Genomic DNA, 25,467 nt, shown 5'->3' on the forward strand with positions numbered 1-25,467 from the left:
GCCACAAATTTTGAAAGAAAGAAAAGACATTTATCTAGCAAACTTTGCCACACATCACACCTTAAAGCTAAGAGCTGGTTATTCCGGCGCTTCAAGCAAAAAAAACGCCGAAACAAACTGTCATGTGTGGCGCAACCCGAAAAAGGGAAAATTAGCTTAACTTGGTGAATAGATCCCCTTGATCCTTCTCATACTGAGGGGAGTCCCGTACTCTGTAGTGAACCGGCGATAGTTTAATCATGATGATGAGTGTATAGCTAGATATTTACTCTTTGCGTAGCACAATTGGGTTAAAAGATTCAGTGAGACGAATTTTATTTAAGTAAGCAGGTATGTGACAACCCTATATATATAATACAGTCGTTTCAAATAGTACCTACCTACCACAAGGTGCCACAAGTGGTTATAAAAACTCTATCAATATTATTAATGTGAAAAGTAATGGTATATATAAAACTTATTGATAACTAGATGATGCCCGCGACTTCGTCCGCGTGGATTTAGGTTTTCAAAAATCCCGTGGGAACTCTTTGATTTTCCGGGGAAAAGTAGCATATGTCCTTCCCCGGGATGCAAGCTATCACTGTACCAAATTACGTCAAAATCGCTTGACCAGATGGGCCGTGAAAGGCTAGCAGACAGACATGCACACTTTCGCGTTTATAATATTAGTATGGATATTATCCTGAATTTTATAAGTAGTTATCAATAGATTATTCATAGCTCGGACCAATCCCCTCACTCTTATCGTCCAAAAGAACGGCAATTCGCCACGACCGGCAAAAGGTTAACAGCAGAACCAATGGCTTCAAGTGCTCTCGCAGACACAGGTGTATAACGTTGCAACAAAATAATTACACGTACCTATCCTTCCAAGGTGCGGAACCCTACAGTGCGACAAGGCTTTCTTGGCACTTGAATGACAGTGACAGGGGGGCGCTGTTGGAGAACAAAGACAGAATATTCAAACAAGAACAAAGGGGACACTTGACGGCAACATTAGTTCCGATTTTCGCCACGCGCCAAGATAGCCTTGTCGCACTGTAGGTGCAAGAGCCTGACTCGCTCTTGGCTTGATTATGAACTATTTGAATAAAATTCATGTTATGCAAGTTAAAGCCTAAACTACGATCTCACCTGGTGTTAAGTAATGATGCAGTATGATGGAAGCGGGCTGACTTGGAAGAGGGAACTGCCATACTCCTTCCAGGTTAGTCCGCTTCGATCTTAGACTGCATCGTCACTTACCACCAGGTGAGATTGCAGTCAAGGGCTAACTTGTATCTGAATTAAAAAAAAAAGGCATTGCAAGTTTTATACCTCCATAGATTTCCACGCGGCATCGTACCGCAACGCTAAAGTTGTTTGCAGTAATCGGCAAGAAATATTGTATATCGACCTTTAGAATGAGATTTCGGCTTTGTAGAGCGTTGTCTCTGTCACTCATACCTATGTGACGTTTTGTCGGTCTCAGCGACAGAGACAACGCTCTACGAAACCGCTATATATATCTCTTTCTAAAGGTCGATGTAGGTACGTAAGATTGCAATCGCGGTGAAGACACCCTGCACAGCCCCCGCGCTAACTCGATGCGAGATTGCGCGGGTGACGTGCGTGTATGAGGGGTGTTTCCCCGCCTCATACCCCGATTGCCATCTCGACCTGTCGCGTAGATACTTATACCTTCTGTATCGCTCTTATCCCAAATAAACGATTATTTATTTATAAATAAATAATAAATAAATAAATAAAAGTTTATTCAGCTCACAAAACAAGAAAATACAAAAAAAAAAAAAGCAAAACATACAAACCAAATGTTACAAATTAAAAAAATTAAAACTAGGTAAGCTTAAAACTACGAGCTCGACAGTACTAAAAAGAAAAATGATGTCTTGTTTGAGCTGAAAAGGCTACTGCCTCAGCATGATGCTGCAGTGTTTGACTACTGCAGCGCTGATTTTCAGGCAGAGCCCTAGTGTCACGACCCGACAACGAAAGTGTTCTCTATAATATAAAAATCAACTAAAATAAAAATAAAAAACTTCATTATTAGTAGAGTAATAAATATGATATATATATACATATAGGGTATTACATATATACTTAAACACATGTAAACTTATACACATACAAAGTGTAGGTACGACATGTTTTTGATGTATGGAATGCCATTATTCTGTTTGTGTAGACTACCTGCAGGGAACTAAAAAATCTTTTGGTTGACCACTTGACCACCATAATATAGAATAAGTAGTATATTATAATATGACATAGTGTAGTATAGTCAGAGATAAGTATCGTGTGTTGTAGTGCGTGTAAGATCTGGAATAGTCGTTTAACCCTGTGATTTTTGGCTTTCTAAAACATATTTTTGTAAAGTTTTTTTAAAAGAAATTGTAGATTTATCTAAATAGCTTGGCTAGATACCACTTCGCCGGTAGAGTGGTAAGTAACCACGGCCGAAGCCTCCTAAACACAGAAATTAAATTATTATGATTTCTATGGTAGGGTCAGCACCAAAGCTAGGTTTGCACCCGTCCATAGTCGCTTGTACTAGTGCGAACCTATCTTTGTTTCTGACTGTACTTGGTAATCGGCGACAACATAAAATAGGTCATCTCAAGTGCGTTTATCGCTATATTAAGAGCTTATCTAATGGAATATTTCGCCGGGCACACCCCTGGCACACCTATATGAAAGTCCCATTTTAGTACTAGTTGCGTGCAGTTCATAGAGGCATAAAATCACTCCTACCCTCATAATGGATGAATGCCTTTCCTTTAGAACCTGCTTGTAAATAGGTTCTTGTTTAACAACTGCTTAATCCTGGCTATGAACCCTATGCACGCCACTGCTAAGTTAGTAGGTACAATATGGATACTGGCTGAACTTCGCGGATTTTCCGGCGGGATCGTTATTTTTTCTCTATATATAAAAACTAGCTGAAGCCCGCGACTTCGTCCGCGTGGATTTAGGTTTTTAAAAATCCTGTGGGAACTCTTAAATTTTCCGGGATAAAAAGTAGCCTATGTCCTTCCCCGGGTAATACTAGCTACCTTTGTACCAAATTTCGTCAAAATCGGTTGAACGGTTAAGCCGTGAAAAGCTAGCAGACAGACAGACACACAGACGCACTTTCGCATTTATAATATTAGTATTAGTATGGATGAATCGCTGAATATGTTGCTGATCGCAAATCTCGAGAACAGCTGAACCGATTTCGCTAATTCTTTTTTTATAATATTCCTTGAAGTACGAGGATGGTTCTTACGGAGAGAACAATTTAAAAAATTGCCTGAAAAAGAATTGACTGTTGAGGTACAAAGTTTGCCGGGGCAGCTTGTCCATACTAATATTATAAATGAGAAAGTGTGTCTGTCTATCTGTCTGTCTGTCTGCTAGCTTTTCACGGCTCAACCATTCAACCGATTTTGACGAAATTTGGTACAGAGGTAGCTTGCAACCCATGGAAGGACATAGGCTACTTTTTATCCTGGAAAATTTATGAGTTCCCACAGGATTTTTTAAAACCTAAATCCACGCGGACAAGTCGTGGGCATCAGCTAGTTTATTATAAAGCAAAGTGTCATGACGTGATGTTCTTCAGTCGTTCACATAAATATAATCACTAACTACCAGCTATGCAATGAGATAATTCCTTGTCCTTTCAAAGTTAGTAGTAAAAAAATTAATATGGCTGTTAGTGGGGAGCCTATATGAAGCGCTTGCCTAGAGCGCTCTCGACATTTAATCCGCCTCTGCTTACTCTATGGTCTAAGTGCGGAAAAGAAACCCAGGACAAAAGAAGAAGGAATAAGGATGCATAGTGATAGGTCTAAATAGGGAATCGATCGTGGAATTTTTCGCTTCGGTACCTACCGTAACAAAATCTACCTGTGAAATTGATAAGCGTGATGGATAGGTATGTTGGATTATGAGATTATGTGATATCGAACGGAGGCTTCTTATCAGTCAGCCATTTTACAAAATGGAATTTTTGCAGAATGCATTTTTTAACATAATGCATGTGTCTTGCTTGAACCTACTTAAGACCAGCGAATGATAAAACATAGAAGACGCGTTTTGTCATTCGATAATAGAAACCATAAAAGCAGGTCAGTTAAAATTCCACTTCAACCAAATAATATCTGTCCCGGCTGTACTCACGTGTTTAGTCGACGTTAGCCCGACTAGTTTCGAACCCATCCGGGGTCCTTTTTCAAGGGAGTCGTCCGCTCGCACTAAACACGTGAGTACAGCCGGGACAGATATTATTTAGAATCGAAATGACTCACGGTAGTTTAAGGGGACTCAGTTCGTTGCTTTCTTCATACAAACGTAGGAGGGAAATTACAACAATATTCGATATTGTACGCACAAAACTAAGAATTATATCGATTTATCTCGTCATTATCTAGGTTTATTGATATATAAAACATTGAAAAAAATATTGATTTAAAAGTTACGAGGCTCTAAAGATTCCTATTTTAACACTAAATTAATGACAACTTTGGTCGTAAATAAATAAGATTAGGGATATGAAAATTCTAAAACAATTTATCATTAGACGTAGTTTATTTATTCATTAGTTGAAATAACTTTACTTTGCAAACATAAATTCAGCAGTTTTTTCTCAAAAATACTTTTCCTAAACCCTTTTCGCGCGCTTGATTTCGGTGAAAATCATCGTGCCTCTCAACTTTCTCATACAATGTCAAGTGAAAAGCAAACATGTTACCCACGTGCGCTGCCAACTTAGGTCGAGCGTCCTGCGTCACCTTAAACGCTAAAATTCAACCAAATAAATTAGCAGGATCATGATTGGTTCCTATGTGCGTCATGCGACCGCGACACTGGCAGCTGCTGTGATAGGTCTACTCAACGTAGTTACGGACAGACAGTTACAGAGTTAAGTACAATCGAACTAAAGACGCGTGCTGACTGCTGCAACTTATTCATACAGTGCAACATCTAGGCTATCTTGGCGCGTTTCGAAAATCGGAACTAACGTTGCCGTCAAGTGTCGCCTTTGTTCTTGTTTGAATATTCTAAGCCTTTGTTCTCCAACAGCGCCCCCTGTCAATGTCATTCAAGTGCCAAGAGAGCCTATGCTTGTCGCACTGTAATTCATATACACTGTCCACTTAGATTAGACTATGACTGTCCACTACGGTAGAGTTTTTGGTACTTTTGTCAGAATGTAAAGCCTGACCAGAAATATAAAAAACTTGCTCTAGGTTCAGGAGTGCCGCTAGTAACTATAATATGGTTTATGGTCACTAGTATACGGTCTTGTATAAATAAATTAGTCTCATGTTCTAACTTCTAAGGGATTTTCGCAACATGCGGCGAGGTACCTAAGTATTTTGTTTTTCTGGTCAGGCTTTACCTTTTGCTATCTTTTTTCGCAGGGAACATTGTGAAATGGATACCACACCACTACTTTTAAGCCTCGATTTAGTTTATTTTGGAGAATTTGTATATGTCCTCCATATAATGCAGACTTCAAATTCTGTCGTTAATCGGTTTAGCCATACCATAACTTATGGCCTATAAGTCAATGATTTGGCCAGATCCCAGATAGGTATAATAAGTAGCAAAAAGTGGCTTATTTATATTACGGAGGATTATAGTGATTGAGTTATCGTAAAGGATATTGTTATCGCTTATCGACTGTCCGTGACTTTGGCGAAGGCCGAAGAGCATTCGCTAAGAGGGGTAACTAGGCGCGGATCCAGCAGCCCTCAAAAAAGGTTGTGGGCACCGCCACCCAAAAATCAGCCAAGTGCGAGTCGGCTTTTATTCGCGAGCGCGATTTTTTTTACAATCTTGCCTATGGAAGGCGCATTGTTTTCTTTAAGGCAACCCCCGAAAATAAATTTTTCTTTCGGCCCCCGGCCCTCGAGCTTCGTGGGACCCCTTGGTCCGTGGGCCAGTGACATATTTTAGGTTTCTATTAGGGTTGTGGGCGTGCCCATCGCGCCCACAACGGTGGATCCCCGCATGGGTATCACCGTCACGCGCTCCATACAAACGTGGTTTGACTCTCGTTTGAATAGGTACTCATCAACAACAACAACCGATAGACCACAGCTGGACATAGGTCTCTTGTAGGGAATCCAGCGGCTCCTTGCGACTCGCCTGATATCGTCCGTCCTGTGACGGGTCTGTGAGTGAAGGGTCTTCCAACGCTGTGCTTTCCGGTGAGAGGTCGGCACTTCAGCACCTTGGAACCCCAACGTCTTTTGGTTATTAATATCGATAGACGTAGGTACTTATAATCGAGCTTAATATGAGGTTGTTTCGAAATTATAGACATACATTTCAATTATATTTCTGTCAAAGATCAAAGAAAATTTAATTTACCGACACTCAAAGGCCCTGATATATAAATATCAGGGGGTTTGCCGAAAAAAAAAACTATAAGAGATTGATTGATTGATTGATTGAGAGAGAGAGATCGCCCGTGAACGCCCTCTTTTGTGGCGTCGTGTTAAAACTTAATTTATTTATTTTTTAAATGTGTTATTTTTTTACGATTATGTTTTATAACGACTTTCTTACACTCTTTTATTGAAAATATCCACAATTACAGTTAGAATCGTAAACATGCATTTATTTTGAAGAAGTATTAATTAAATATAACCTCAATATCAGCAATATAAAAAATAAGATTTCTTTATAACCAGGGTGAATAAATATAAATCGTTTGCAGAATATAAAGAGTTAATTATTTGTCTACAAAATAAAATTAAAACCATGGTGACATAACTGACATAACAATTATATTAGGGGGGGCCCAAAGCTCCTAAGAAAATGGGCAATCTCTTTTACGTAAAACTTCATTTATTTATCATTTTGCCCAAAACCCGTCGTCTGTATCTTATCATACGGTATCATCATAGGATCAGTGGGCGGCATGCTAACAGTCGCCGCTAGTACGGGGTTCGACTTCCCCTCCTTCAGGAGAAGCACTTTGATCAACGAGCCCTCCCCTGCTTGACCTGTGACGTTGCGGAAGAATAGATCCGGGTTTACATTTTCGTTGAAGATCTCTTCTATTTTGGTGGGGAATTTTATTTGGTTGCCTGGTCCCAGAAGTGGTACCTACAAGAAAGGATTTTTGGTTTAACTTTTTCTTTTTTAGGCGATTTCACTGTCAAAGTTTCTATACAACAATGGGTTGTTGACTTAAGCCCGAGAGTACTCAAAGTCGTTAATTGTTACTTAAGATTAAGTTAAAACGAGACAGATTTATGTGAAAGATATAGCTCGCTCTGTCTCGTTTTAACTTAAGTAACGATTAAGCGAATCTGAGTACGGCTGTTTGAAACTTAGTTTGTGTATAGCTCTACATCGTTGAAGGAAAAAAGATGGCTATTTTGCGAACTTTCACTACCTAATTTTATGTCACATGTATGTTTGTTGGTTTGTCCTTCCATCACGTCGTAGGGACTTCCACACGCCACGGTTTTGCACCGCCTGAATCTAGCTCCCTGCGACTTGCTTGATATTTCCCTCCACCTGTGGGAGGGCTTCCCGGTGCGAGGTCACCATTTCAGCACCTTCAGAACCCAAAGTTAGACGCAGATAGACAGACAGACGGACACCGAAGTGATCCTATAAACGTTTCTTTTGAGATAGGGAAACCAAAAAATCAACAGGCTAAAAAATTGATAAAAAGTAATTTACACAAAATACATATGACGCACCTTAATATAAGGGTTGTAGACCTTGTAACTGGTAGAGTGGACGTGGAACAGTACGGAGAGGCCAATCACCGCCTTGTCCGTCGACGTATTGTCCACTACCAGCGTCACACGGAACACTGGGCCCAAGCCTTCCACCTAGTCAGACATAAAGTTGAATATGCAAAAGAAAGTAGAAAATCAAAGGAAAGGGGAATATTAGTCATTTAATATGGCTAATATTCTTTAAAAAAAAAAAAAAAAATTACGTACAGTACGCGGCAGAAAATAATGTACATCTACCTTTAGGAGGAGAAAGCGGATTTGTAGAGCATTGTCTCTGTCACTCATACTTACAGTGCGACAATAGGCTATCTTGGCGCGTGGCGAAAATGGGAACTAACGTTGCCGTCAAGCATCCCCTTTGTTCTTGTTTGAAAATTCTAAGCTTTTGTTCTCCAACAGCGCCCCCTTGTCAATGTCATTCAAGTGCCAAGAGAGCCTTGTCGCACTGTATATGACGTTTTGTCGGTCTCAACGACAGAGACAGACAAACATCTCAAAGACAGAGAGACATTGAGAGACCGACAAAACGTCATATAGGTACAACGCTCTACAAAGCCGAAATGGCCGATATACATTATTTTTATGTCACGTACTGTATTCGAAATCTCAAGTGAAAACCAGTCAAATACGAGTCGAACTCACACACGGAAGGTTCAACAAACACACTTTCGCATTTATAGTAGGGGTAGTAATTGGTACGGAACACTTCGTGCGCAAATCCGACTCGCACTTGGGCGGTTTTTTATTACATTGATAAGAAAAAGATGCGAATACTCTAAAATTTAGTTGAGCTTCGAATCTAAATCAATCAAGGGCTAACTAGGGTTAAATAAAGGATACCTACCTCAGCAGACAGTGTTATAGGCTCCATGGCCCCCGCTCCTACGAAATTATCAGACTTGGTGTGTGCTTCTAATAATGTTCTTGCAGCAAACAGACGTAGCCTGTTCAACTCGTGTTGAAAGCTTTCATGCATTGCTATAAAACACAAAATTGAAAATACGTTAAAAAACTTTTTAAAGCCAAAGATAATATTTTTAATAGTAGCAGAGCCAAAGATGCTAAATAGGGATTTATTCGAGCGTCGCGTGGGGACCTATTGGATTGTGACGATTAGGTGCTAAAAAGAAAAAAAGGTTATATGATGTAATCACCCGGCTGAGTTTGTTGTGGGCTCTTCTCGGACCTGGGCGCGTTTGGAACCCTCGTAGCTTTAGTTTTAAGTTTGCGTAATAATTATCACCACTATATCTTACAAATGTAACACCATACCAGACTATCAATACGAGTAATTTATTACCTATTTTGAATAAATCATTTGACTTTGACTTTATCCCTTTCACTGGTGGGGAGAGCGCATACAGGTTTTCAAAAATGTAAAAAAAAATATAGTTACAAAGAAATACTCGAGCGCTTTAGATAATAATAGTGTATAATGCGCCCCACGTGTTTGTTATCGCAAAAATATTTATCTGCCGGTTTGCATGGTCCACCACCCCCATCATACGAAGGGGTAGAACGGGGCGTTTCATCTTAGGCTGCATTATCATTCCCACCAGGTCGTATTGCCTTTCTCTGCTTAAGTTTATTTCAAGTTCTTGAAGTAGTAAAAACTCTATTTATATTTTGTAGCACAATGGGGCTGATTCTCTTGTACACAATCTCTAAACTAAACTAAATTAACAGGTCTAAATCTAGTGCTATCCTTTTCCGCAAGCAACATTATGAAAGGGATAGCAATAGATTTAGACGAGCCGTTTAAGTTTAGTTTAGAAAGTGTGTACAACGTAATTAGCCACAATGTTACTCTATGCCAAATGTCAATGTTGAAGTGACAAATGATTTATTATGTCGGAGATACTCGGCAGTAATCGGGACGCAAACGTTGTCTAGTGGCGTTGATCGAGTCTACGCATTATGACACAATCTGGGTTACCATGGACACGTAAGAAAAACAACATGGTTTGAAGATGGTAAGAGAAACGACTTGTGTACTTGTGTAGAATCGTATCCCGCGTTCCTATTAAGCCAACATAATAACCCTGTAGATAAACGCCCAATAGAAGGAAATACGACGATCCTAAAGCTCTCTGCCGACATATACGTCATTGTGACTTTAAGATCATACTCGGGACGAGAACGTTGTATTTGCATTGTGTGTGAATTAAATAATTATTAATATACTAAGTAAATTAGTTTTAAGAAAAATAAATAAATAACCATCGACTTCTCAGACAAGAGTTTCATTAAACGTTACATGGCGCAGCCGGTAGGATTTATACCTATAGCGTTTTCTCTTTCCCTCGCAGATTGTTCCAGAAACAACTTAGACTTCTTGGGTATGAGCCAGGGCTTCTGTGCGACGGTGGAGCCAGTGGGTTCGATTCCCGCCGCATGCGCGTTGAAATCGGCAGTCCTCTTTAAGATCTTTAGCATCAGATTACCATCTGTAAAGGATTTATTATAGGGTCAATCACTGACCTATTAATTATTTTTTATATATAAAAATGGCGAGTAAACGAGCAGGCGGGTCACCTGATGTTAAGTGATTACCGCCGCCCATGAACATTTGCAGTACCAGAGGAACCACCTATGCGTTGCCGAATTTGTTGGTCCACCCCTTGAATAACCCCATGTTGTAATCTAATATTGTACACACTGGATCTGTGATTGCTGAACTGTTTTTGAGACAACTTGATTTTTGTCATTTTGGCGCTGATAGCAGCAGTGAATAGAATAGAATAGAATATGTTATTATTCAAGTAAACTTTTACAAGTGCTTTTGAATCGTCAACTAGTTTAATTTACCACTGGTTCGGTATGCCGTTCTTACCGCGAAGAACTAGCAAGAAACACGGCGGTTGCTCTTTTTAAGTTTTCAATTTACAATGTTATTATACCAAACTGTACAAGCCATTGCAGCCCCGTGCATTGCTGGAGCGAGTCAAATCCAAGCTTTTTTTATCGTTTACATACTCTTCGACTGTATAATATGACTCGTTCTGGTGTTTAAATTCAAATAAATAAATTGTTATTATTAAAAAAATTAAAATGCTTTTTTTTAGGAGCATACTTTTAATAGATTTTTTAAACTTGTGTAAAGGCAAGTCTAAAATTGTTTGTCGAATTAAGGATTAATAATATTGGATATTTCAATACTCACTAGCTGTGACGATGATAAACACATGCTCCTCTTGACCAAGTTGTCCAAACTTCATCACGGACACCACATCTGAAATGAATATCAACCAACGGTTGAGCCGTAAAAAGGTAACAGATAGACAGACACACATGCTTCTATGTCGCAGAGTTCGATGTCGGGCACGGATTTCCCGGATTTTTAATTTCGGATTTAAAATTAGCAACTAAATATCATTTGCTGAGTAGTCCATCCATTCCATACTAATATTATAAATGCTAAAGGGTGTCTGTCTGTCTGTCTGTCTGCCTGTCTGTCTGTTTGTCTGCTAGCTTCTCACGGCACAACAGTACAACTGATTGTGATGAAATTTGATAGGAGTTAGCTTACATCTCGGGGAAGGATACTTTTTATCCAGGAAAATTAAGAGTTCCAATCCGTATTTGTGTAGTTATAATCCAGTGTGGTGACTGGTGGTTTTTTTAAATTTATTTTTATTCAGATACAAGTTCGCCCTTGACTGCAATCTCACCTGGTGGTAAGTGACGATGCAGTCTAAGATGGAAGTGGGCTAACCTGGAAGGGGTATGGCAGTTTTTAATAAACCTATGCCCCTTGGGTTTCTACACGGCATCATACCGGAACACTAAATCGCTTGGCGGCACGGCTTTCCCGGTAGGGTGGTAACTAGCCACGGCCGAAGCCTCCCACCAGACCAGACCAGAAATTTAGAAATTATAAAATTCAAAATCCCTGCCAGTCACGAACCCGGGACCTCCCACTAATAAGACCACAGCGCTTACCACTGCGCCAGGGAGGTCGTCAAAGGTGAATCCTAGCCCTTCTCATTTTGAGAGAAGACCCGTACTCAGTAGTGGACTGGCGATGGATTGATCCTACCTTTTAAGGACATGGCGTTGATTGGTTGGTGACTCAAAGTGGTCAACGCCCACTGAGATTTTTTCTTCCATCATCAATATGGGATTGCGTAACAGAGAGAGCGTTATACTACCTTCTTTCCGCAGATAAGATATCACACTAATATTATAAATGCGAAAGTGTGTCTGTCTGTCCGTCTGTCTGCTAGCTTTTCACTGCCCAACAGTTTAACCGATTTTGATGAAATTCGGTACAGAGTTAGCTTGGCCTGGGGACGGTCCTAGGCTACATTCTGTCCTTGAAAATCAAAGAGTTCCCACGGGATTCTTAAAGGCCCATCCGCTTAACCGATTTGTACGAAATTTGGTACAGAGATAGCTTAGGTCTCGGAAATTGACATGGCTACTTTTTATTTCGGAAAAGCAAAGGGTTCCGTCGGGATTTTTAAAAACCTAAATCCACGTGGGCGAAGTCGCGGACATCAGCTGGTAGTCTATAAATTTTCCTTGCTCAGTACAGGGCTGGCCATGGGTTGAGATGATGATGGTCCTACCTCTCAAGAACATGGTGTCCCGTGTAGCTTTTCCATCATACAGATATAAATGCCCCGACGCGAGTGCCACGGCGACCAACGTTACACCCAAATGCAGAATTGGTACTAGAATCATTGCCACTGGGCGGTGTTCCAGGCTCACCAACCATTGCCTTTTGCCCTGAAACAGATTATGAAAGACTAGCTTATGCTCGCGACATTTCAAACCCCTATTTCACCCCCTAAGGGGTTGAATTTACAAAAACTCTTTCTTAGCGGATGCCTTCGTCATAATAGCTATCTGCATGCGAAATTTCAGCCTGATCCGTCCAGTAGTTTGAGCTGTGCGTTGATAGATCAGTCAGTATCTCGTATTTTGAACAAACGAATTGATTTGATTTGAATATTAATTATACCTTACCTTCTTGCTATAACAAGTGAGCGTATTGTCGGTGCATATCACTATGACACTGCTGTCTGCAGTCAATACCTCAATGGCAACTATATGTGCTTCTGTGCTGAAGAGCTGACGACCCTCCTTCCAGTTCCTCTTCACTAGACAAACGCTTTTCTCTCTGGAAAGCGACATTTACTTTGTATATTTTTTTTATTTTTTATTTTTTTATTTTTTATTTTTTTTGACCTGCAGCTCGTTCCAGCAACGCACAAGACTGCAAATACTATTTTATACATGGCATAATTTTGTACCTATATCAAATATTTGAAAAGAGCAACCGCCGAGTTTCTTGCTGGTTCTTCTCGGCAGGAAAGGCATTCCGAACCAGTGGTAGATGCATCCGACTATTCGTAAGCACTTGTAAAAGTTTATACGAATAAAAAAAGATTTTCATTTCATTTTCATTTCATCTCTGGTCTGTGGAATGCACGAACTAGAGAAAGACGCCTCCGTGGTGGAATGCTCCGGCCGGGCCTAGTTAAAGTCCTTTTCATGAAAGAAGTCCCACGGTGATTTTTAGAACTATGATGTCGGCGGACTATGTTGGCGGTGATTGTCGGCCATCGGTAGGTGTCCTTTTACCCCTAGGCGCGTAAATATCGCACGACTATCCATGCAGTCTGTGCTGTTACGCGCATGAGTTTGCTTCACGTTTCACGTTTTACCCGACTATGGAAAAGCCAAAAGGAAGGGTATAATTTTGGCAGTCTATTTAAAATACACATTTGTATTTTAGCTTTGCCTATCTAGAGTTTTATAACATCTTTGACTTTGAAATACGATTAAAATTAATATTTTGAAAAAAGGACAGCCAAATTGCAACAAAGAGAAAAATAAAATCTGACGTAAAGCACCTAACATATCATAAAAAAGATATATTAGGTGCTTAAAGCAGATTATGAAAGAAAAAGAAAAATAAACCATGAAAACATTTAATTGAAGGTTTGTTTCTAATAGGAAAATTGTATGATGGAATAAATAAACATTTTTTTAAATTGATAATGAAAAGAATAGCTCGCCAGGTAAGGCTTGGTTGTGAACGTGATATTTGTTAACTATTGCTGTGTGTGTGTCTATGCCACAATAAAGCTTAGTTTTAGGTGTTATTAAAAAATGACTGTGCATCTTGATTCCACTGCACTCTGCAGGTGTGTGTTGTGCTTTAGTGCAAAAAGCAATAAATACAATCAGTTCACCTTGTGGCTACAGTGATCCTGTAGTCTACATTATAAAGTCCCGTAGCTACCATTTGGTATGGTGTCTTTTTCACCATACACAGCTTTACCTGTATTTAATTACAATTTTTTTACTTTTTATTTAAATTTAAAATTAAATAATCATCCATACTAATAAATATAAATCCAAGTGTATGTATGTCTGCCTTACCTTTTCAGCCTTTTAAATCAATTTTTACGAAATTTGGTACAGAGATAGCTTGCATTCTGGACATACAGTAGCCGACAAGAAATATTGTACATCAACCTTTACAATAAGATTTCGGCTTTGTAGAGCGTTGTCGCTGTTACTCATACCTATGTGACGTTTTGTCGGTCGCAACGACAGAGACAACACTCTACGAAACTGCTCTCTCTTCACAAACTCTCTTTCTAAAGGTCGATGTACAATATTTCCTGCCGGGTACTCTAAGTTATTTGTGTGCCGAAAATCAAAAAATTCCACCAGAATTTTTGAAAAACCAAAATTCAGTAAAAAGTTGTCATGCATTCCAAAGACAGACCTAGGCAATTTTAAACCGGAAAAACAATGTTTCCAAGGGATTTTTAAAAACTTAACCAGCCACCAGCTAGTACAATTTAATGTAACTCACCAAACAAATCTGAGTAAAAGTCTGTGGATCCAACACTATAATTTCCCCATCTTCAGTTCCCACTACCAAGCAGCTCACAGAGTACTTATCAACAGAGCTCATTCTTAAAGTCGTAACACACGCTATCTCTCTGTGCCGTTTCTTGGGTAGATCTGTGGAGTTTTCCAGAAACTCCATCTGCTGTTCTAGAGTTAATGAGAGGAAATCACGAGACTGTATGCTTAGAATCTTTTGTGGCATGTTGTGAAGGCTTTCAGTGAGTGTTAATATTGTTTCTTCTTTGTGATTCGCTGGATTGGTTAACTGGAAAACAAAGAAATTTTGATAAGCAATCCATACTAATCTTAAATCCATCTTATCTTATATATATATATAAAAGGAAAAGGTGACTGACTGACTGACTGACTGAATAACTGACTGACTGACTGACTGATCTATCAACGCACAGCTCAAACTACTGGACGGATCGGGCTGAAATTTGGCATGCAGATATTATCTATTATGACGTAGGCATCCGCTAAGAAAGGATTTTTGAAAATTCAACTCCTAAGGGGGTGAAATAGGGTTTTGAAATTTTGTAGTCCACGCGGACGAAGTCGCGAGCATAAGCTAGTAATATATAAAAAGAAAAGGTGACTGACTGACAGATCTATCAACGCACAGCTCAAACTACTGGATGGATCGGGCTGAAATTTGGCATGCAGATAGCTATTATGACGTAGGCCTTCGCTAAGAAATGATTTTTGAAAATTCAACCCCTAAGGGGGGTGAAATAGGGGGTTGAAGTTTGTGTATTCCACGCGGACGAAGTCGCGAGCATCAGCTACTATTAGAAATGCGAAAGTGTGTGTCTGTATAGTCCTTTTGTTGTCCTGTCTGAAGTGTGTCCTTTCTTAGTGAGTGTGTATGCCCTACTGATAGACTTTGAATACCCCTAGCAGCTTAGACTGAGCATTGATAGATCAGTTAGTCAGTCAGTCACATTTTCCTTTTATAGAATAGAATAGAATAGAATAAATTTTTATTCAAGTAAACTTTTACAAGTGCTTATGAATCATCAGATAGTTTAATTTACCACTGGTTCGGAATGCCGTTCCTACTGAGAAGAACCAGCAAGAAACTCTGCGGTTGATCTTTTTAATTTTTCAATTTACAATGTTTGTATACCATACTATACATGCCATTGCAGCCCCGTGCATTGCTGGAGCGAGTCAAATCCAAGCTTTGACTTGCTCCATATATATATATTTAGATTTTCAAAAATCTACCTGTTTCCAAACCTCCATCTCACTGGCATTCAGTTCAACAGTGGGCAGGAAATATTTATAGAATAGCTTCAAGTTCCTGTAAACATACACACATGTGCTGAACGCCACGGCTATCAGAGGCATGCTCCGAGGGGAAGTCTCACTGGTGTACAGGCTCACCACACTTAGCGGCAGATCTGGTAATGCTATGTCGGATACCTGCATTGCACCTTTGAATATCTGTAATATAAAAACATAGCTATTTCAGATTATTATTCTGGCACAGTGGTAAGCACTGTGGTCTTATTAGTGGGATATCCTGGGTTCAGGTTAGTCCGCTTCTATCTTAGACTGCATCATCACTTACCACCAGGTGAGATTGCAATCATGGACTAACTTGTATCTGAATTTAAAAAAAGGGTCTTAACAGACAGACAACAAAGTGAAGGATATAAGTCATATAAGGGTTCCTATTAATGTACGGAACCCTAAAACCTTTCTTGGTCAGTACAAAACTAAGTCATTTGTATACCTTAAGTCTAGGCCCCTCTTCTCCTCGTCCCAAATCACCAACCACAAGTTTAAATTCATTGTCATTTTGTAAATCGACAAGTGCTATGTTCGACGGTAGCGTATTGATGTCTATGTCGTCAGTTCCCGCCTCCACGTCTAGCCATCTGCTCATGCCTCCCATATTTCACTAATCACTGAATTTCAAAGCCGATATCACAACACATTTTATTCAGTTAATAAATTAATGTGTGCACATTTTGTAAATAAAATTATCGGCAACTTTTTGTTTACATTTTATTCACATGACAACCATGAACCAATCAAAATCAACTGACAGAAACAGGGTTACCATTCTAGAAACACAGTTTCCCTATATATTATTTTTAATCAAACCGAAATGAAAAAATTAAAAAGTAAAATCGAAGCAAAAACTTTGAACTGAAAACTAAGATATTCAACTTGAAATTTGAGTTTTCAAAATTGTGTTTTAGAAGTAGTTAACTACGAGGAGTTCTATACGTGCAATAGCACTGAGAAAATAAAAATAGGTACCTACAATAGCTGTTCCAGGCCTCGTTCAAATTAATTTTCTAATGCTCATATAATTTACTAACTCGTACAGTGCAACAAGACTATCTTGGCGCGTAGTGAAAATCAGAACTTACGTTGCCGTCAAGTGTCCCCTTTGTTCTTGTTCGAATAGTCTAAGCCTTTGTTCTCCAACAGCGCCCCCCTGTCAATGTCATTCAAGTGCTGAGAGAGCCTTGTCGCTCTGTTTATCTCTAAAGTCTAAAGTTTAATTAAAAACTATACGATTGGCCTGATTAAGCTTACGTCAGTGCTTGTATATAAAGAAAATATTTATGATATCGTGTCATCGGAAGGACTTTGTAACCGATTGATTATCATTATCAGCCAGTGATTTTCAAGGGAAGTAATTTTTGATGCTATCCTTATCTGTACTAATTTGGTCGATTCTATTCTAGTTTATATTTCATTGATTTTGGTACACGCTTAACTTGTATAAACAAACCACTGAATTCCCTTCCATCGCTTTAGTAAAATAAGTTTTAAAGGTGTCTTTTTTAGGGTTCCGTACACAAATCAACACAAAACCTAAAATAATCAAAGCTAAATCTATAATAAAAACAAAAATATTTTCCTCAAATGGGGAAAATTTCTTTAACTGGTAACATATCTTCCAGCTGGTATCAAAACGTCAAACGAATAACGGCCAATGGCCATTTTCCATTCGCGAAAGCGGAAAAGTCAAATTGACAGCTACTGGCTACTGCGATCTCTGTCTGGCAGCTGGCTGTTTAATGCTATGCCTATCTCTGTTGTCGTCATGTTATTGTTGAATAATTGTTTCATGTTTGTGTGGTTTGCACATAGGGTTTGCAGTTTGTTTGGTGATTATTTTTTTGTTCTTCTTCTGGCTTTACACAGATTAGCCAATGTCAGGTTTGGTGATTATTGTGATTTAGAACTTGTGAAAGAATTCAAAAATCGAACACAAGAAACTGTGCGAATCGCATGTTCTACTTTTTAAATGGGCAGTATATCAGCCGAGTAGACTCGTTCAAGTGTATTTTGTGAGTGACCAATTGAATAAAGTTGGAGACAGACAGGATTTTCCCAAAATTACGTGGAATATTTTATAAGGTGAGTTACTATTTATTTATTTATATAATATTGTTGTATGTAATTGTAATTAAATATTCGGTATGTCACGTAGGTATGAAATTATGAATGAACGTCAATTCACATTGAAGCACGCACGGTCTCAGAAATACCTACATAATTGTACAGGCACGGTGGTAAGTTTAACGCTGGCCATACATGATCAAGTTTACCGCACAGAGTACATTGTAATATAATGTACGGCTAGTTTACCGTCAAGTTTACAGCGGACTTGATGTGTGCTGCATGACATTGACATCATGCAGACTGATAGCCATACACGGTCAAGTTTACTGGACGCCACTTCAAATCCGCTGCAAAGCCTTCAAAAACACCATGTAAATAATATACCTACTTACCGTTTTCGAGCAAAATAAATGATTATGAAACTTTTGTATAGAAGCAGGCGTTACTTTGCGGAAGTCCATGATATACAATGAACCAAAAGCTTAATTCGCTATAATCCGCTGAAATAGGTCGAATCTGTATGGTGCAACATGCAGCATGCGAAATGCACCGTCTGCCCTCCCACTGCTAAACATGCAGGAAGAATGGCAACCAGGCAAGCAATACGCACCACCAACACGCAGTACCACACAAATCCCAAACACACTCGACGCACGTTTCGCCCCGACATCGACACCGGAGCATCCTCAGGAGATGTAGACCTTACAATGCATTGTAAGGATGAGGATAACCTAGACATAATAGGTATCCAAGTCCATCACGGCTTCGCGCGTAATGGACGCGCTTCACGCTTGTGGCAAAGAAGAACATACAGCAAGCATCGGCAAACACCACAAATAGCTTGCCTACCAATCGGAACACTCCAAAGCTTTGGCAACGATACGCAAACACCCGACCACACTCTTGCTCTTTGTTGTTTGTCACAAGCATTTTGCGAGTCCATAAGAACTTCGCTCCCAGCTGCGCTCATACAACGCACGCCGGGCTTGCTGTTCTAGACTTCAACTTAAGTTCTAGCTTGTAGCGCATAGAAAGATACCGCCTCACGCGTTTTGAATCTACGCATTTAATTCATTCAACTTCCGTGACGTAGATACTGTATTCGGGTACATTTAGGCAAGTAAGTACCTACCTGCCTATATAAACTATTTCCAATCAAATTGGCGACTTACTCGCTACTGGTGTACGTGTAAATCAGGCTTAAAATTAAGACATTCGCGTGACACGTCCAATCAGGGTATTCCAAATTTGAAAAATATTTAGTTGATATTTAGTTTAGTTAATAATTCTATTTGTGTACCTATTCAAATTTGCACACCATAGTATGGTAGATTGTAGCTCGAAACAAAAATTGTAATTGAAACTTATAAATGTACCTACAATCAGCAAATAAATAATTTGTATTTGTATTTGTATTTGTATTTGATAATAAGTACCTACAATTATTAATGTATAACGCGTAAAATTTAACACCTCACGCGCCATGTCAAAAGTACGATCTTAGTCCTTTTTTAAAAGGTGAACCGTACTTTTGACATGACAATTGACCCATAGAGTTAAAATGGCGCGTGAGGAGTCTTTTTGTACAGGCTAAATATTAGGTTGTTCTTACACAAAAAAAATCTTGATCTATGATAGGTAGTACAGGTAGTAGGGTACCTACATTATTGGAAACTTTGTACCCACCTTGAAATGCGGATAAACAAGAAATGAAATTCCAATGTAAAAGTAATTAAGTAGGACAATAATTTGTTTAGCTTAAGCTGTGGTAGCCTAGTGGTTAGGATAAGGACGTCCTCCTTCCAATCGGAGGAAATATCACGGTGAAGGAAAACATCGTGAGGCATGCCTTAGAGTTCTCCATAATGTTCTCAAAGGTGTGTGAAGTCTGCCAATCCGCACTTGGCCAGCGTGGTAGACTTCAAAACCCTTCCCACTCTGAGAGGAAGCCCGTGCTCTGTAGTGAGCTGGCGATGGGTTGATCATGATGATGATGATGATGATGCTTAGTTAGTAGTAGGTAGTTATGGATGATGATTCACCAGTGGAAAGGCGAGTAGCTAGCAAAGCAGTTTTGCTAGTTGGCTTTTATTTTATTTTTGTCTCTGGCCTCCACTCGGACGAAGAAACTGTTCTGCCCCATTTGAGTCACAAACCAGTTTTGCACTATTCGTAAATCTGGCACGAAGGCCAGGGCAGCCAGGGTGACATGCGATTTTTTTTTCTCTACATAGTATAAAATAAAGTCGCTTCCCGCTGTCTGTATGTATGTATGTATGTATGTATGAACGCGTAGATCTTTTAAACTACGCAACGGATTTTTTTCATTCTCTCATTTGTGATTTGAGATTTTCCGAGGCAATGACACCTCAATGACACATTAGTATCTACATTGCACCCATGCGAAGCCGGGGCGGGTCGCTAGTAATAGATAAGTCAAAGCTATACCATTTTGACGACCTCCTTGGCACAGTGGTAAGTGCTGTCGTCTTGTTAGTGGGAGGACCCGGGTTCGATTCCCGGCAGGGATTTGGAATTTTATTATTTCTAGTCTGGTCTAGTGGGAGATTTTGGCCGTGGCTAGTTACCACCCTATCGGCAAAGCCGTGCCGCCAAGCGATTTAGCGTTCCGGTACGATGCCGTATAGGAACCAACTGGGTATGGGTTTAATAAAACTGCCATACCCCTTCCAGGTTAGCCCGCATCCATCTTGGATTGCAATTTGCATCATCACTTACAGTAGGTACATCGACTTTTAGATGGAGATAGCAGATTTGTAGAGCACTGTCTCTGTCGTTGAGACCGATAAAACGTCATATAGGTATGAGTGACAGAGACAACGCTCTACAAAGCCTACGCTGTACAGAGCTAGATTCCAAAATCCTTTAATATTACTTACATAGATAGATTAGTATGAATATTATCTACCTACTATCTACTGCGCAAAAAAACAACACAAAATAACTTATAGTTAATAATTAGGTACTCCGTTCAGTTTCCCGGCAATTAACTCCCAAACTAACAGCAGCATCGTGATAAGAAATCGCACTTAACTAATCAAACAATCACTAATGCGGCCAAGGCTCAGAAAACACATAAATTAATTGCACTCGCCTATTGCTAATTTAAAAATTAACATTATTTATAGAAGATCGAAGCTATGATGATGGTCACATTTGAATGATTATCGTGAACAAGAACCGAAAAAGTGATTTTGTAAAGTGGTGATAACAAAAAGAATACCCGGCTGGGATTTTTGTGGGCTCTTCTCAGACCTGGGCGCGTTTGGAACCCTCGTAGCTTTAAAGTTCGCGTAAAAGTTATCACCACTATAGGAATATTATTATTGTGACATATGTAAACCTCTTTTCTTAGTTTTATAAAAAAGAGAACCATTGTCATAAAATAACAAATAAATGATTCCTACATATTTTACAGTGGCGACTGGATGGAAAATAAAGTGAAGATGGTTTCACCCAGGAAATTAGGGGAATTCGATGTCGTGAGTGGGAACTGGGCATCATACTGCGAGCGGATGGAAATGTATTTCATAGTGGGCGAGGTGAAAGAGACCTTAAGGGTACCTACTATGATATCGATGGTCGGGGACAGGGCGTACGAGCTGATGGTAAATCTCTGTAGCCCGGATAGACCAGGTAATAAAACTTTTGCCGAGTTAGTGAAGATAGTGGGAGAACATTTACAACCAAAACCATCAATATTGGCTGAGCGTTTTCGATTTAGGCAGTATCGTCAGCAAGAATCAACTTCGGTCTCACAATACGTCGCAGAACTGAAGGAACTATCACGTTTTTGTGAGTTTGGAAATAATCTTAGCGAAAATTTGCGAGATCAGTTAGTGTGCGGCTTACAGAGTGAAGTCATTCGTCAAAGACTCTTTGCCGAAGAGACTTTAGATTTTAATCGCGCAGTCAGGTTGGCTACGACATTCGAAGCCGCGGAGAAAAACGCACTTGCAGTGGAAGTCGGAATAGGTATCAGCAGACCAAAATCGGAACCAGGGAAGACGGGAGAGACGCTACGAGGAGCAGCTGCGAGTGTCAGCGAAACTTCATCAAAATCATTACATCGTTTTCGAATTAGTGCATGCGATCGATGCGGGGATCAGCGGCATGGTAAAGATGACTGTCCTTATAAGTTTTTTGAGTGCAGCCGATGCCGACGGATCGGGCATTTGCGACGACGATGTCCTGATGACCCAGGAGCAGGATCTGCAGGGCAAAATGCTGCCAGTGGCTATAACCGATCGCGGCGCGGCGGTCGCAGCTACGGAATGCGTTGGGGAGCAGGAGCACAGCGTAGAAATCAGAGTGCGGGCATTGCATCGAGGGGCCCGAACACGGCGGGCACGAACCACTGGCGGGACGAAGACCCGGCTTGGATGGAGTCGGTCGGTTCGGACGACGTCAACGAAGAAGAACCTGTTTATCAGATGTCGCTAAGGGACTATAAGCCGGTTAGCATAATAGTGTTATTAGACGAGAAGCCTTTGGTTATGGAAATTGATACTGGTTCTGCGTTGTCATGTATAAGCAAGCAGACGTATATTGAAAGGTACAAATACCTACCGTTAAGATCCTGTCGGTTAACGTTAACTTTTTATGATGGCACAAAAATTAAACCTCTAGGGTATATTTCAATTAAAGTGAGGTATAAAGATCGCATGAAGGTATTAGATTTATATGTCATCGATAATGGGACGACGTCATTATTAGGGCGTCAATGGTTAGCGGAATTAAACATTGACGTGCCTAAGTGCAAAATTAATAATTTGCGAGTACAGGAGTCTGTTAAGAATAGATACGTGGAGGCAATATTTTCCAGGTTTAGTGAATTAATCGACGGCGGGCTCGGGCGCTATACGGGCGGGCGCGCCACGCTGCACGTGCGGGAGGGCGCCGTGCCCGTGTTCTGTCGTGCGCGCCCCCTCGCGTATGCGCTTCGGGAGCGCGTGGACGCCGAGCTGGACGCGATGCTGCGTGCCGGTGTCATCGAGCCGGTTGACACGTCGGACTGGGCCACCCCGCTTGTAATTGTGAACAAACCTAACGGTGCCATTAGGGTTTGTGCCGATTATAAGGCTACGTTGAATCGTTTTTTATCGGTTGATAAATATCCAGTTCCTAAAATAGAAGATCTACTGGCCAATTTGAACGGTTGTCAGTATTTCAGTAAAATCGATCTTTCACAAGCGTATAACCAGATCGAGTTAGATAATAAGTCAAAAGAATTTACGGTGATAAATACTCACCGGGGTCTGTTCCGTTACAATAGATTAGTGTTTGGGTTAGCTTCAAGTCCGGGCATATTTCAAAGGATAATGATAAATTTGTTTAAAGATATTCCGAATGTGGTAACTTTCTTAGATGACATATTAATCGCAAACTCTTCACTTGATGAGCATAAGGATACATTAAAGAAAGTACTTACTAGGCTGAAGGAATGCGGTTTTAAGATTAAAAAAGAAAAATGTGCATTTTTCGAGAGTCAAATAACCTATTTAGGGTATGTAATAGAGGATAGAGGTATTCGAGTTGACCCAGATAAAGTCAAGCCTATTTTAAATTTAACGGAGCCAAAAGATGTTTCCGAATTAAGATCATTTTTAGGGATGGTCAATTTTTACGGTCGTTTTGTCAGGAATTTAAGTAGTAATTTATCACCATTATATAATTTACTAAAGAAAAATCATAGTTGGTTTTGGGGGATAGAAGAAAGGAATTCATTCAATAAGGTTAAAAGATTACTGGCGAGCTCTGCGGTTTTAGCGCATTACGATGTAAATAAGCCGGTTATATTGACATGTGATGCGAGTGCGCTTGGGATAGGCGCGGTGTTAGCGCAGCGAGGCGCAGACATCGGCGGGGTCGAGCGACCGGTCGCATATGCATCCCGATCGCTGTCGGCGGCGGAAATAAATTATAGTCAGATACAAAAGGAGGCTCTTGCAATTATTTTTGCCGTTAAAAAGTTTCACCAATACTTGTATGGGCGCCGATTTATATTACGAACGGATCACAAGCCTTTAGTGAGCATTTTTGGGGCTGAGTCAGGTATTCCAAACATGACAGCTAGCAGGCTTCAGAGATGGGCGTTAATTTTGTCGGCATACGATTTTTCAATTGAATATGTAAGTACTGATAAAAATACAGCTGATTGTTTGTCAAGGATGATACAAGCTCATAGAGAAAATAGTGAATCTCAAATGAGCGAATGTCCCGAGCAAACGTATTTACATTTTGCTTCAGAAGCTTTATTACTTGATTATAAAGAATTAAAAAAATTTACTTGCCGAGATCCCATCATGGGACGAGTATTAAGTTACATTAGGGACGGTTGGCCTACGGAGGTAGAAATAAAAGAATTACGGCCATTTTTCAATCGTAAGAAGGAGTTATATAGCGAACTAGGATGTCTCATGTGGGGTCATAGGGTCATAATACCCGTTGAGTGCCGAGATAAAGTGTTGAAGGAACTTCATGACTCGCACATGGGGATAGTTAAAACTAAGGCATTAGCGAGGAGTTACGTATGGTTTCCGGGAATTGATGAAGCGTTGGAGGCGATGTGCCGCGCGTGCGAGGTTTGCGCCGCAGTGGCCGACGCGCCGCCGGCGCACGCACCGCACATGTGGCCGTGGCCGAGTCGCCCGTGGACAAGACTGCATATCGATTGCTTGGGACCTATAGCGGGGGTTACTTATATGGTGGTAGTCGATTCTAGTTCGAAATGGATTGAGGTAGTAAAGATGGGTTCGATCACAGCGAAGACTGTAATTAATAAATTAAGAGATATTTTTGCTAGGTTTGGTCTTCCAAAGCAGTTAGTTAGTGATAATTTTGCTTCGTTTCAAAGCGTGGAGTTTGGAACTTTTCTAAGTCAGAACGGGATTGAACAAATTTTTTCAGCGCCGTATCATCCTTCGTCTAATGGTGCTGCGGAAAATGCGGTTAAGATTTGTAAAAGAGTAATAAAGAAAGCTCTTATACAGGGTGTAGACGTAGACACAGCGTTATGTCGTTTTCTATTATTATATCGGAATACCGAGCATAGCACGACAGGAGAAAGCCCAGCCAAACTGTTACAAGGCAGGTCATTACGCACGCGTTTGGATAAGTTAAAGCCGGAACGGGAGGATATAGTTCGGTCTGCCCAGGCACGTCAAGAGTTTGCGGCGGGAGGAGTTGAGAGATCGTTCGAGGTCGGAAGTAGGGTCTGGTACCGAAACTACGGAACAGGCAATAAATGGTTAAAAGGGGATGTCATAGGAAGAAGCGGGAGTACAAATTATAAGCTGCGTACTGGAGAGGGAACTGAGATATTTAGACACGTCGATCAGATTAAAAAATGTTCGGAAATTAATTCAAATATCGGTAATTCAATTAACATTGGAACTGGTGATAGACCATCAGCAGCGGGACGGTCCAGGGGCGCGATGGTGGCAGT

The 25,467-nt window shown here is 40.2% G+C and overlaps 3 protein-coding genes across 3 annotated transcripts in view; 2 read left to right on the forward strand and 1 right to left on the reverse strand.

Annotated features, from left to right (window-relative positions):
• The window catches only part of LOC117996471 (23 kDa integral membrane protein-like), a 191,256-nt gene that overhangs the window by 88,583 nt on the left and 77,206 nt on the right, over positions 1-25,467 (forward strand). The window lies entirely within an intron of this gene.
• Positions 4,796-16,654, reverse strand: BBS1 (Bardet-Biedl syndrome 1). Its single transcript, XM_034984041.2, has 11 exons — positions 16,369-16,654; positions 15,858-16,076; positions 14,590-14,892; positions 13,958-14,046; positions 12,726-12,879; positions 12,326-12,485; positions 10,918-10,986; positions 10,037-10,201; positions 8,599-8,732; positions 7,713-7,847; positions 4,796-7,107 (listed from the first exon to the last, which is right to left on the reverse strand). Exons 1-11 carry the CDS (start codon positions 16,528-16,530, stop codon positions 6,847-6,849), a joined length of 1,851 nt encoding a protein of 616 aa, XP_034839932.1. The 5' UTR covers positions 16,531-16,654; the 3' UTR covers positions 4,796-6,846.
• Positions 21,467-23,673, forward strand: LOC138404736 (uncharacterized). The gene is made up of 3 exons (XM_069509532.1): positions 21,467-22,575; positions 22,846-23,050; positions 23,662-23,673. Exons 1-3 carry the CDS (start codon positions 21,467-21,469, stop codon positions 23,671-23,673), a joined length of 1,326 nt encoding a protein of 441 aa, XP_069365633.1.

Source organism: Maniola hyperantus, chromosome 3 (assembly GCF_902806685.2).
Source record: "Maniola hyperantus chromosome 3, iAphHyp1.2, whole genome shotgun sequence".
NCBI classification, from domain to species: Eukaryota; Metazoa; Arthropoda; class Insecta; order Lepidoptera; family Nymphalidae; genus Maniola; species Maniola hyperantus.